The sequence below is a fragment of the Mirounga leonina genome, unplaced genomic scaffold (genome assembly GCF_011800145.1).
Source record: "Mirounga leonina isolate KUSES-001 unplaced genomic scaffold, KU_Mleo_1.0 Mir_176, whole genome shotgun sequence".
NCBI lineage: Eukaryota > Metazoa > Chordata > Mammalia > Carnivora > Phocidae > Mirounga > Mirounga leonina.
In genome coordinates, this window is record NW_023270454.1 from 31,608,735 (window position 1) to 31,622,737 (window position 14,003).

The 14,003-nt window shown below is 39.2% G+C and overlaps 1 protein-coding gene across 1 annotated transcript in view; it reads left to right on the top strand.

Annotated features, from left to right (window-relative positions):
- DCHS2 (dachsous cadherin-related 2) overlaps positions 1-14,003 on the top strand; it is a 253,461-nt gene that overhangs the window by 198,774 nt on the left and 40,684 nt on the right. Inside the window, exon 14 of the mRNA XM_035023252.1 lies at positions 5,591-6,448. Coding sequence (XP_034879143.1) covers positions 5,591-6,448 — 858 coding nt within the window. The remainder of the gene's footprint in view (positions 1-5,590; positions 6,449-14,003) is intronic.

Consider the following 14,003-nt stretch of genomic DNA (forward strand, 5'->3'; position numbering starts at 1 on the left):
AGAGACTACATCTGATGGGGAGAAGGTGCTTTTAGATCTTATAAAAACAGTTTTGGGACTAGCTTCTGAAAGCTATCACTTTCTATTTGTTAAAAATTCTAGAACGCATGGCATTTTCTATGTGCCACCCATTTTACTCCAAAATGAGAATAGCTTTATTGCCTTTTTACCTGATTATAAAAGTGATATATAATTGGTATAGAATATGTACATATTTATGAAGAACAAAAGTAGTAACACAAAAATTTATATCTTGCAGAGGTAACTCATTTATTATTTTGAAAAACACTTCTCCATGAACCTTGGTGAATGGAGACATCAATTTTATATATATTGGACAATTTATATATGCTACTTTGTTATCTCATTTTTTAAACTCATTATTTATTTATTTATTTATTTATTTATTTATTTATTTATTTAATCAGAGAGAGAGAGTGAGCACAAGCAGGGGGAGTGGCAGGCAAAGGGAGAAGCAGGGTCCCTGCTGATCAAGGAGCCCAGTATGGGACTTGATCCTAGGACGCTGGGATCATGACCTGAGCTGAAGACAGCCACTTAACCGGCTGAGCCACCCAGGCCTCCCTAAACTCATTTTTTAATATACTATATGAATCTTTCATATCAGTAAATATACACATATGTTAGCATTTCTAGTGATGCCTCTTCTTACTGCTTATGTAAAATATCACTTAATTCATCCATCCCCTTTTATGGTCTTTTAGATATTGAGTATAATTATAAAAGTGTTGCAGTTGAACACTTACCCAATTATTTCCTTATGATAAATGTAAGTGGAGTTATCATGTCCAAGGGCATATATATTTTAAATGTTTATGTGTATTGTCATACTTTCATCCAGAAGAACGATACCCTTTCAAACTAACTTGTGTAAGTAAGCCCAATTTTACTTCTTTTCTACCTGTTGCATTGGGTACTTTCCTTTTTAAACTCCACTTGTTTTCTAGAACTTTCCAAACGATCTGTGATTAAGGACCAGGGTTTGAATTTTTTTTTAATTTTCAATCTGTTGTGCACTGAAACTTTTGTAAAATACAATAAATATGAATTACCATGAGGAAGAAAACAAAAAGGCATACACAATGCAAGCCTCAGGGTTTTTTTTAATCTATTATGATATTATGCAGACAGAAAATTATTCTGTCAAGTCTGTATAAGATTTTCTAAATGCTCAAATTCTGGGGTTTATCTTGTCAAGCACTGATTACAAACAATCCCCAGAGTGCCACCCATCTCCCTTCACTGTATTAGGGTTTGCTCATTTGCTTCTTTTTCCCATACTGTCAAAGTTTCCCCTTCTGCTGGTTTTACCCATCAATATTTACCAGTCTTTCCCATCTTGAAAAAAGACTTCCCTCAGATGCATCCCTCCACTGTCTCTTTTCCTTCACAATCAAGCTTCTTAAAAATCATTGTGTACACTCTGGTTTCTGTGTCTTTACCTTACTTTGGAATATGTATTCCACTGAAACTGCCCTTGCAAAAGGCACTTAGGATCTTGTTGCTAAATCCAGTGGATCCCTGTCATTTCTTAATTTAATTGTACTGCTTTGTGCCCTTGTGCACCATGCCCTGGACACTTGGTCCCACCTTGACTTCAGAAAGTCACTTTCTCCTGATTCTTCTTCTGCCTTTCTAGACAAGCCTTCCCAATGTCCTTGTTCTGTGGGTGGTCCTCTGACTTACTGGAGTTTCCAGGGTGTTTTGTGCTTATTTTTTTTACTTTGCTCATGGACACACTTTTACTGTGTCATTTCATCCAGTCCTCATCTTCAGCTACTGCTGACACCCTTATATCTCCCTATCTTTATCTGCATCCGACATCTAAGTCCCATTAAAGGACATTTTTTTTAAAGTAAAATAATGACTTTCACACAATTATAAAATTAACAACTGCCGAAGATATTTTATTTATTTTATTAAGTCACTGATTAATGAGCAAACTAAAAAGATGTTAAAATTGGTCCAAGGAGGGGCACCTGGGTGGCTCAGTCGTTAAGCGCCTGCCTTTGGCTCAGGTCATGATCCCAGGGTCCTGGGATTGAGCCCCACATCGGGCTCCCTGCTCTGCAGGAAGTCTGCTTCTCCCTCTCCCACTCCCCCTGCTTTTGTTCCCTCTCTCGCTGTGTCTCTCTCTGTCAAATAAATAAATAAATAAATAAATAAATAAATAAATAAATAAATAAAATCTTTTAAAAAATTAAAAAAAAAAAATTGGTCCAAGGAGAATTCCAGGACACATGCACGCACACACACACACACACAGAGGAAATAAGGAATTCTGAAATGCAGACGAGGTCTAGCTGCAGGACAATAACCAGTGACATTCCACTAGACATAATTAATTTGCATTTCTGTGGACAAGAATCACTGTTATCAGCTTTCAACAATTTACAGAGTGATAAAATAGATGGAGCACATGAAGAGAAAAGCCAACTCAAATGGCAAGGCCAGACCCGATATTCAGTAATCTTTTTTTTTTCACCCTAGTACATCCACTTATCTTTCCCTCCCATTTCAAATTGTTTCACCTCAGAGACCCCGTTGTTGTGCCCAACAGCATTGCATTACCAGTGTGTCCCCAGCTGCACTCAGCACCCCCTCCTTCACATCGTCCCGCATCATAGTCTGGCTTCTCCTAGAGTCTCTGTCGGTAACCTCGCTCAACTTACCCTTAGTGGAATCTTGAAAAACCATGTACTACCAACACACATATTTTTAAGTAATCGACTAAAAATTTTTATTAGAAGTTTAACTAGTATCTCTCGGAGTATCATTAATATTGACATGTTAAGATAAATGGCTATATCACCTTTTAAAAATATCAAATAGAATAAAACATACTTTTTAAAAAATATATTTGAACAACTTCCCAGGCAGCGGAAGGTTCCCATTCAAGGCCAAGCCAGGCTCCTTACCTGCCTTCAGTCCCACGGGCCCTGCCCAAGCCAAGGGCACCTGCGGGGTCAGGCCCACAGCTGGGAGGAGTCCCATGCTCTCAGACACTGAGAGACCCAGACATCTTTCCAGAAGCACTCTGGACCTGCAAAGCCACCTGCCAAGGCACCATACTTAAGAGATAGACTAGGGAGGATGCTAAAGGTAACAGTGTTAAGGAATGTGGAGGGGCGTCTGGGTGGCTCAGTCGGTGAAGCGTCTGCCTTCGGCTCAAGTCATGATCCTAGGATCCTGGGACTGAGTTCCCGCATCGGGCTCCTTGCTCAGTGGGGAGTCTGCTTCTCCTTCTCTCTCTGTTCCTCCCCCTTCTCATGCTCTCTCTCTCTCAAATAAATAAAATCTTAAAAAAAAAGAAAAAAAGGAATGTGGAGAAGACAAACTCACATGATTTTAGGTGATATCTCAGGCAGAACAACTTTAGGAATAAGAATATGTAAACTGAGCTTCTGGAAATTACCTTAAAACTACCAGTTTCCAGATACTCTTTAGAAAACTTCAGATAACCTCAGGGGTACTCTTACCTCATTTTAAACACAACTGGTCTAAACACCCTTCACTCTTTCACCAAACCCCATCATGAATCCTTCATCCCTTCCTTCTTACTTTTCTCCTTAATATCTTTGGGATGTGTCCACTTCCTCTATGCATGTCTTCATTTAGAACATCCCTGGTGCACAAGTAGATTACTGTAATAGGCTCCTAACTTTCCTGTATTCTAACCAAGCTTTGACATTGCTGCTCAGCCCTCCTCCCAAAGCAGAAATGTGATTCATGACCCTTTCTCCTCTAAAATCCCTCAGGAGCTCCCTAAGGATGTTAAGGCAGACTCTTCAGCAGTATACACAGGGCACTTCATGATTTAACCCCCTGCTTATCTTCTAAATTCACGTCTTCCCTGCTGCCAACCCTCTCCCTGCCCTCTCCACGCAAACCCCCAGGGAACCCTGTGTTCTAGTTACACTAAAACACTTGTAGCCTTTAAGTCCTCATATTCCTAAGACTTCCCTCAGGCTCTCCCCTCTGCCTAGAACACACTTTCCAAAACTTTTAGCCAGGCTCCCACCTCTTTAGGAACCAGTTTTCATGTCACTCTTTCTAATAAGCATTCCTGCCCATCCTAACACAGGACTGCGTGTCCTTCCTCTATGCTTCTGGGCATTCTGTGCGTATGATTTTCACACCACACTTTAATGTCCCAGGACTGACCCAAATTCCTCCTGGACTGTAAATGCTTGGAGACTGGGATCATGCCTTACTGCCTTCATATTCCCAGCATCCAGCACACACTTGGCACGTGGCAGGTTCTCCTTAAATGTCTGCTAAGTGAATGAATCAATTTATCAATGACAAATGCCACAGAAATGTAGGTTTGTCGGATCACCCCTATATATAGTTTGGTACAGATTAGTTGTGTTTTATGAACAAAATACAAATGCAAGTCCCTTCTCCTCAGCCCCCAACACTGCTTATGACTGTTGTTTTCTTGAATGCTGTTCTACTTCTTCCCCACATGCTGCTGGCAGACTCCAGTAAATTCCCACTCAGTATTTTATTTTATATTTTATTTTATTTTAATTTTATATTTGACACAGAGAGAGAGAGAGAGTACAAGCAGGGGGAGCAGCAGAGGGAGAGGGAGAAGCAGGCTCTCTGCTGGGGCTCAATCCCAGGACCCTGGGGTCATGAGCTGAGCCAAAGGCAGACGCTTAACTGACTGAGCCACGCAGGCACCCCAATCCCACTCTATTTGGAATAGTGTGCTTCATCCAAGAATATGCCCCTCATCCAAGATATGGCCAACAAGCCACTGAACTGTATTTTTCCTAATTTTTAGGATGACTTTAAAATATCTTCTCTGTGTTCAGGTTTAACTTTGATTCTGCTTGGTACAATGGGTAAGAGTAAAGGGAAGGTTTTTTTTTTTTGAGGATACAGAGAAGACTAAAACCTCATCATTCCTTATGTCAGGGAAGAAACAGACAAGTGTTCCCCTATCTCTTAGAGAAGTGTTATGAGTCATGCACAAGGTACCTGGGAATGTGGAAGAGAATCTCACTGCATCCACAATACTACTATCCCCCTGTTAATTTTTTATTGATATCTAAAAATGGACATTATATCCTGTTTCTTATCTCTTCCTGGTATTGTTTTATTTCAAATAAAACATACATTTTATTATCTCAAGAGGAAAAATGTATGAATATAAAAAGTTGTAAATGCATACACAAAAATCCACACTGCTGCAAATCAGTCAAAGCGAGTGTTTTAATTATTTGAATTAAGAGAAATATTGAATTATATTATTCTGTTTATCCCCTGATAATAGAGCCTTCATGAGGGCAGGGACTCTATCATGTTCACTGTTATATCCTCAGTACTTCCAAAAGTGCTAGGATGTAATATTCATGAAATAAATATTTGTTGAATGAATGAATCCTATATATATATATGTCTCATCATATATATGATGGATATATATCACATATAAATATATATGAATCATATGTATATGTATATGTATATGTATATGTATATGTATATATAGCTAGCAAAGGGCTGCTACTTCTTCAGTTCCAATGAGTTTTGAATTTGAATGTGTTTTCTTTAACAGATGGAAATACGGACGAATACTTTGCTATTAATGAGACATCAGGAGAACTCTCAACCACTCGTGCTTTGGACCGGGAACAAGTCAGCAATATTACCCTAGTCATCCTGTGCTCTGATCTCGGGGATCCACCGAGGAGCTCTCTAGTGCAGTTGCAGGTTAGAGTTTTGGATGACAATGACCATGGCCCGTCCTTCCCCATGCTGCATTACCAGGCCTCCGTGAGAGAAGATGCTCAAGTGGGAACAGTGGTTCTCGTGCTGTCTGCCGTGGACAGGGATGAAGGCCTGAATGGACAAACTGAGTATTTTCTGGTGGATGAGGCTTCTGGTGCATTCACCATTGATGCCATGGCAGGTACATTGAGAACCCGCCACACGCTGGACCGAGAAGCCAGATCTCAGCATACATTTAGGGCTGTGGCCAGAGACTGTAGTGTCCAGGGCTCAAGAAGCACCACGGTCATTATAGAAGTACATGTCACGGATGTAAATGACAATGACCCAGTTTGGGTGCAGAACCCCTTGGAGATTTTTCTTTCTCCCCAGTCGCCTACTAACCAGACAACTGCCATTCTGACAGCCAGTGACCCTGACTTGGGACCCAACGGAACTGTCATTTTTAGTTTTGCAGAGACCCAGTCAATGTTTTCTATTGATAAATATACAGGAGAAGTTCAACTTCAGCACTGCCCATCTTCTGAATATTTTCCAATCTGGCTGCAGTTAAAAGTTAGGGACCAGGGGGTTCCAGCTAGGACGACCACTGGCCTCTTAGTCGTTCACATGGAAGGGGAAGATGTAAAGATTTCCTTCAGCCACCATCTCTATAAAGCGACTGTGACCGAAAATTGTGATGCAGGTGAGTGTCCCCTCAAGTTTTTATATATTGTACCTGTTTGGGCAAAATACTTAAAACTAAGGATTATACCCCAAGAGTGCTATTGCGGATTCAGTCACAAATTTCTGAGTTCAGCCAATTTTTAGTATGCCGATGTTCATCCATAGTGCAGTATTAGAACAGTACCTTCAAATATAGTAAAATACACACACACATACACACACAACACATACACACACACACACAAACCCTTAATGACAACAAAGAGTAAAAATACTGAAAAATAAATCATTTAGGGCTTTTGAAGTTTCAGTTAATATAGGTTTACAACCTCAAAAAAAAAAACCCTTTATTTAAGTGTATCTGAATTCCTTAACAAGTGTACATTTCCTAAAGTACTTCCTTAGAAGTACAATAAAAGAGGAGGTATGTTGTGGTTAAATGCTTGGGCTCTGCCTGAGTTTAAATCCGAAGTAAGCCACTGTGCCTCCTTGGGCAGCTGAATCTGTCTGAGCCTCAGTTTCCTAATCCATAAGGTAGGAAGAAGAATTGTGCCTACCTCGTTAGGTTCTGGGGGCTGAATTAGCCAGTTCACGTAAAGCACTTAAAACAGCGTCTGACACATAGTAAGCATGTAATAAATAGAAACTACTAATACTAGTATCATTATTCACTTTGATACCATCAGCAGTGAGTGCAGTAAAATGTGATACTCAAAGAACTCAGCGCAGTTCAGACCAGACTTCTGTGAACAGTAACTGTTTTTCCTAGTAACACTAGATTCTTCTCCAATTACTTCCTTACATTTATGCCATAATGGGAAACGTAAATAAAAAATCAGTTTTAATTATCTTTCTAACCCAAAAGTGAAAAAACTTCCTTATAGATACTTGTAAATTGAAAGACATTTGACCTGGGTAATTATATCCAGCTAGAGAGTGGAGAGATGCATCTACTGATTCTTTCCACCCACCAGGCAAAGCACATGGACTCGAAGAGGAAGAGCTTGGTTGCTAAAGGTGCGCTGTGCGCTGTGCATTGATTGATTCACTTCATAGTGAAAATATCTATGTTATACATGTCATACTGCCTTCTCTATGAAAAGAGAATATTCATTAATACTGAATATTAAATTAGGGTTGTTTTCAGTTGCAGATTATTAACGTGACTTTGACCCTTTTCAGAATTATGGTTATCCCATAGGTTGCTTCCTCAGAAGGCCTCTCATTGATTCTAAACATAATTAAGAGTCAATTGCCGTTATCTGCATTAAATGGAATAATGTGACTTCCAAACTAAGTCAGAAATTTCCAACTTATATTCTTATGTGTAATGAGACTTCCACAGAAATGTTAAATGTTAAACAAATGTTAAACAAATGAGATATTCCTTAGAGCTATATTTCTATTACTCTTAAGAGGCATTCATTCCAACATCAGAGCAGAGCCTGATGGAAAGTAAAGTTAACGTTTTCTAAATTATATAGCACAAAATACAGTACATTAATCAATCTTGAAATTGATCTGATAAAATTACAGAATCTTTGGGGCTCCTGGGTCAGTCAGTTAAGCATCTGCCTTTGGCTCAGGTCATGATCCCTCTGTCCTGGGATCCAGCCCCGGATCCAGCTCCTTGCTCAGCGGGGAGCCTGCTTCTCCCTTTCCCTCTGCCTCTCCCCCCGGCTTGTTCTCTCTGTCTCCCTCTCTCTCTCTCTCTCTCTCTCTGTCAAATAAATAAGTAAAATCTTTTTAAAAATTACAGAATCTTTGAGCCCAGGCTTCATCTGCAGTGCAAATATGAACATTTCTCTAAATATCCTTGACACTCGGTCTTTCCGTCTCTCCTTGAATATTTTGGTGACTGAGAATATTTGAATATTTAGAAGGGTGGTTCTTGAAATTGGGTGTGAAACAAATGATCTGTAACCCACCTGTGGAGGTTCTGCCTCATTAGGTCTGGGGTCCAGGAATTGTTTTTAACAAGCTCTGCAGGTGATTTGACTGCAGGGCAAAGTTGGAAAATCTCTTCATTTGGGAAGTCATTCATATGTGGAACCTAACTCTGCCTCCTTTTTGTCTCTCCGTAAATCTAGTTCTGCCCTCGGGAGCACTCCACTGCTCGACGCAGTCACTCTTCAGAGATTTTATTTGCTCCTTCCATGCATTTTTCTTTAATGACTATCAAGTGCCAGGTACTTTTCTACTGGGATATATTAGTGAACTTGTGAGGCTTACATTCTAGCAGGGATAGAGGGACAGTGTCAAAGAACCTAATAAATAACTTTCGTCTATTTAGATGGTGACAAATAGTAGGTAAGGGCGGGCATCATGGAGCAGGTACATTTGGGCAAAGACCTCAAGAGAGAACACAGTGTATTTGGGGATAGGGTATTTCAGGAAAAAAAAGGGAAAAGGTAGTGGTACCCTTTCTGGTTTGTCCAATGAACAGCAAAGAGGACTGTGTGACTACAGCAGAGTAAACAAGGGCAAGAATAGTAGGAAAGGAGGTCCAAGGACTAACAGACCACTGGGGGGACTTTGACTTTTCCTCAAGTAGTTTCCCCTTCTTTAATTCAGTCAGTTGTCCTTCACATAATAGGGTTTCCAACCACTACTAGTGAACATTCACATCCAGTATAATAAATTCGGCAGAGTAATAGGCATTAAATATATTACTCCTTGAAAGAATTAGCAAGGACATCATCATTGTTATCACGCTTGTGACATTAGTGAATGACGTTTCTAAATATTAAGTAATGTGCATGGGCTTTCCCTAATTGTTAGAAGATTCTTTCTCAATTCACCCAGGATCAACTTGTTTATAGAATCAAACCTAAGTAAAAGTCAATATCGAAGGCACCCCAAAGAAAACATTTCAAGATGAAATTAAGTTATGGATTAGTAAGTATAATATTTGTGGTTGAATTCAGGAGTGAATTAAAATCACACTAATAAAAACTGTCGTGGAAGTGCAAGATTTGCACCTGTTTTCATTTTCACCAGGTGCCATTCATTGGTATGTCACAGGTTCACTCTGTTGATAGGAGGCAACCATTATGGCAGGGAATGACCTTGATTTTAGCCTGTTGCCCATCACTCAGGCAGCGTCTCATTAAATCTGTACACCTTCAATCTACTCGAAGCCATTACAATTGGATTAATCAATATGGTTAAGAGTAACCTAGTCTGAGATAAAAAGTGAGGGCAGAAGACAGTGAAGACCAAATTACTTTCTCACCTCTGAAGGTGGGCCTCCTGTTAGAGATTCAGTCAGGAAAGCTAATAAATAAATGGATGGGAAGCCTTCATCCTGCTGTCTGCATCACTGTGTTTTTTGTTTTTTTCACTCCTGGTCAGAGTTGTCTTTCTTAATCCTCTTGTATTTAGAATTACTGAATTAGGGGCACCTGGGTGGCTCAGATGGTTAAGCGTCTGCCTTCAGCTCAGGTCATGATCCTAAGTTCCACATCTGGCTCCCTGCTAGGCAGGGAGCCTGCTTCTCCCTCTGCCTCTCTCTCTCTCTCTGACTCTCATGAATAAATAAATTAAAAAAAAATTTAGAATTACTGAATTAAATTTGACTGTTACTTTTTAATAGAACTTAAGTCTCTAAAAATCTATTTATTAAATCTTACACATAAAGACAACTAGAAATACTTGGGCAGTACTACGATCTTGTGGGATCCATAAACATTCAGGTAAGTATACATTTCAAGACATCTGAAGCAACGAATTGGGACCTCACTGTGAAAAGTAACTATAACATGAGTAAAGCATCAAGTCTACATTGAGAGAGAAGCTAAACTTTGGGCATCGAATAGGAAGGAGAAAGAGAGAAGGAAAAGATGGCAGTAAAGTATGCTGTTGAATTTGATTAGAAGCAACTAACCTACACCTGGCTCGGCAGGATTTCCTAGCCTCCTGTGAAAAACAGTGTCAAGGTGCATAACGTATTGATTGACATTTCAAGCTGGCCAAAACTTTGCCTCAACCCGAATTCAGTTCAGACTGCCAGATCATATCCTAGACACCAGAAGGTGATTTTTTTGTTTTGTTTTGCTTTTGAATTCCAGTGGTTTTAAAAGACTGTAAATCCTTTGTTTAGTGGCTAGAATGGCCTTGATATAAATTATTTAATAACATTTTGTAGCTTCCAGGATTATTTCCTCCCAGATATGTCTTCGGTTTTTTAATTTTATTTTCAAATGAAAAATATGTGCTTGTTGGAGGTTTAAAGTTTCTGTGGGTTACTCAAATATCCTATCAGTAGGTATCACTTGACATCCTGAATGAATTATTTTTTGTATTATCATAAATTTTCATCACCCCAAACTAATTTTAACATTCAATATTCTTTTAAGAAAATAAAAAGTTAAAACAAATAAGTCCAATGTATTTGTATTTGTTTAACATTTCTTTCTTGGAAAGCCCACAGGTTTGAGTCTTGATTTACATTGCATTCATATGGGATGCCTGGGTGGCTCAGTCGGTTAAGCCTTTGGCTCACGTCATGTTCCCAGGGTCCTGGGACCAAGTTCCACATCGGGCTCCCTGCTTGGTGGGAAGTCTGCTTCTCTCTCTGCCTGCCACTCCCCCTGCTTGTGCTCTCTCTCTCTCTGACAAATAAATAAAAATCTTAAAAAAAAGAACCAACATTGCATTCATCTACTGACAACATTAGACTTAAAATCAACTGTTTAAAATGATAAATAGTTCAGGGCGCCTGGGTGGCTCAGATGGTTAAGCGTCTGCCTTCGGCTCAGGTCATGATCCCGGGGTCCTGGGATCGAGTCCCGCATCGGGCTCCCTGCTCCTTGGGAGCCTGCTTCTCTCTCTCTCTCTCTCTCTGTCTCTCATGAATAAATAAATAAAATCTTAAAAAAAGAAAGAAAATGATAAATAGTTCAGTATATAGTTCCCATTTGAAAAGCAGCTCTTTGACAGGTAAAATCTCCTAAAGAGTTGGCCATGGTAAGTTCCCCTACTCAAAGAAAGAGTCACTCTACAGGATACCATTTGCCTGTAAGGGAGAGGCTGCCTGTACAGCAACAGGAGAGAGACTTGAAATCCAAGTGATTCCCCTCTCTTTACTCTTGCCACTGTTCCTCTTCAACTAGATGAGGGGAAATCTAACTGTCCTGAATTTTTTGAAGTGAAAAATAAACCTCTTGGTTGTCTGTGGTGTTTCAATCCATTCAACAATTTAAATGAACCTTCTAGAAGCCAGCATTTATTTCTTATTTCACTCCCAAAGCTTTGGGTATCCTGATGAGGCTGAATCAGCAATCACAGTCCCCAGCGTGGACTATTCACAACTTCATGCACTTCCTTTAGTTACCATGAGGGGGGAAAATGAAGTTATGGATTGTATGGATGCTGTGGTTAGAAGTAAATACTCAGACCTTAAAAATCTTGAAATAAAATTAAAACATGATCCATGGGGGCATTCTAACTAGTCAATTATGTATATTTAATTTTGTATCATAAACAAATCTGATCTTGATGTGTTGATTCTTAACCAAAGTCGAGAATCACTTGTATAGAAAAATTGTGCAGCCTTTCTCTCTGGACATGGGCAGGCTCTGGATTCTGGCTGACTTGGGAGCTGCAAAGGAGAAAAGGGATAGCTCTTGAAAATGAAGGGAATTTGAAGTCTGGTCATGAACCTAGGGATGCAGACTAGAGAGGGAATCACTAGCAAATAAGGGGAGACTTGCAGCATTGGGTTTGCAGACAAGATTTGGAGTCTGATCCAACATTGAAGCAATACTGAAAATTCTCAACCTCATGCTTTAAATACAGTCTTCTATAAATCACAAAAAGGGGTAGTAGGAACATCAAGGGCTCACTTTAGCACCTGCTTTTCTCTAAGTTGTTATGAGTGAATTTCAAAGGACTGAATCCATCTATAGATAATCCTCCTTTTAAAAAATTCGGCCACTAAAGTCTGTAATCCCATTAAAAATACATTTCAGACTTAATTTTGTTTACTTCTCATTTCATGTATTAATTCTATATTGGTTTTCTTCCACATCTCTCTTTTCCTAAAGCTCATAAAAGGTCAATAAGCACTTTGTATAGCTTCCTCTATTATTTCCTTAGGTGTTCACAAAAGCAAATGTGTTCAAGATTTCATACCATTTATGTTCTAAAACATGGTTTTCATCTGTTCACAAATTATGGAAAATGATTTGTTTTGAGATTTTCCATGCTTTGTCTCATCCCAGGGGTGAATTTTTTGGAAAGCTTTAGTAACATATGTTCAGTCATTTTTAATGATGGGAAGGTAGGAGGGAAAAATCAACTTTTCTTCCTTTTTTTATTATGGTAAGAAACACAAGACATAAAATTCACCATCATAAGTAACCATTTTTTAAGTGCACAGTACAGTAGTGGTAATGGTAGGCCCATCATTGTGCAATGAATTTCTAGAACATTTTCAGATTTTAAAACTGAAATGCTATACTCATTGGACAACAAATCATTTCGATCCTTCCAGCCCCTAGCAACTGCCACTCTACTTTCAGCTTCTAAGGGTATGGCTACTTTAGATACCTCATGTAAGTGGAGTCATAAAGTATTTGTCTTTTTCTGACTGGTTCATTTATGAAATCAAGGTTCATCAGTGCCTATGACAGGATTTCCTTCTTAAAAAAAAAAAAGATTTATTTATTTGAGAGAGAAAGAGTGAGTGAGCTGGGGGTGAGGGAGAAGGACAGAGGGAAAGGGAGAGAATCTCAAGCAAACTCCCCACTGAGGGTGGAGCCCAAGACCCTGAGATCATGACCTGAACCGAAACCAAGAGTTGGTCACTCAACCAACTGAGCCACCCAGGTGCCCCAGGGTTTCCTTCTTTTTAAAGGCTGAATAATACTTTACTGTATGTGTATACTACATTTCTTTATCCACTCATCCATCGAAGGACATTTAGGTTGTTTCTATCTCTTGGCTATTGTAAATAACGTTGCAGTGAACATGGGTGTACAGACATCTCTTTGAGATCCTGTTTTCAGTTCTCTGGATATACACCCAGTTAGATTTCTGGATCATATGACAGCTCTAATTTTAATTTTTAGAGGAACTTTTATACTGTGTTCCATAGTAACTACACCATTTTGTAACACCACCAACAGTGTCCAAGGATTCCAATTTCTTCATATCTTCACCAACACTTATTATTTTCTGGTTTTTGTTTTATAGCAGCCATCCTAACTGGTGTGAGGTGATAGCTCATTGTGGTTTTGATTTGTATTTCCCTGATGATCAGTGATGTTGAGCATCTTTTGAAAAAAAAAAAAATTTTTTTTTTTTGCTATTGACTTGAAGGAGTACCTTACATATTTTGGATATTAACTCATTACCACATAAAGAGTTTGCAGATATTTTCTCCCTTTCCATAGGTTGCCTTTTCACTCTGTTGATGGTTTCTTTTGTTGTGTGGTAGCTTTTCATTTCGATGTGGGCCCATTCATCTATTTTTGCTTTGGTTGCCTGTATTTTTACTGTCGTATCCAAGAAATCATTGCCAAATCCAATGTGATGAAACATTCCCCCTAAAAGTTTTCTTCTAGGAGATT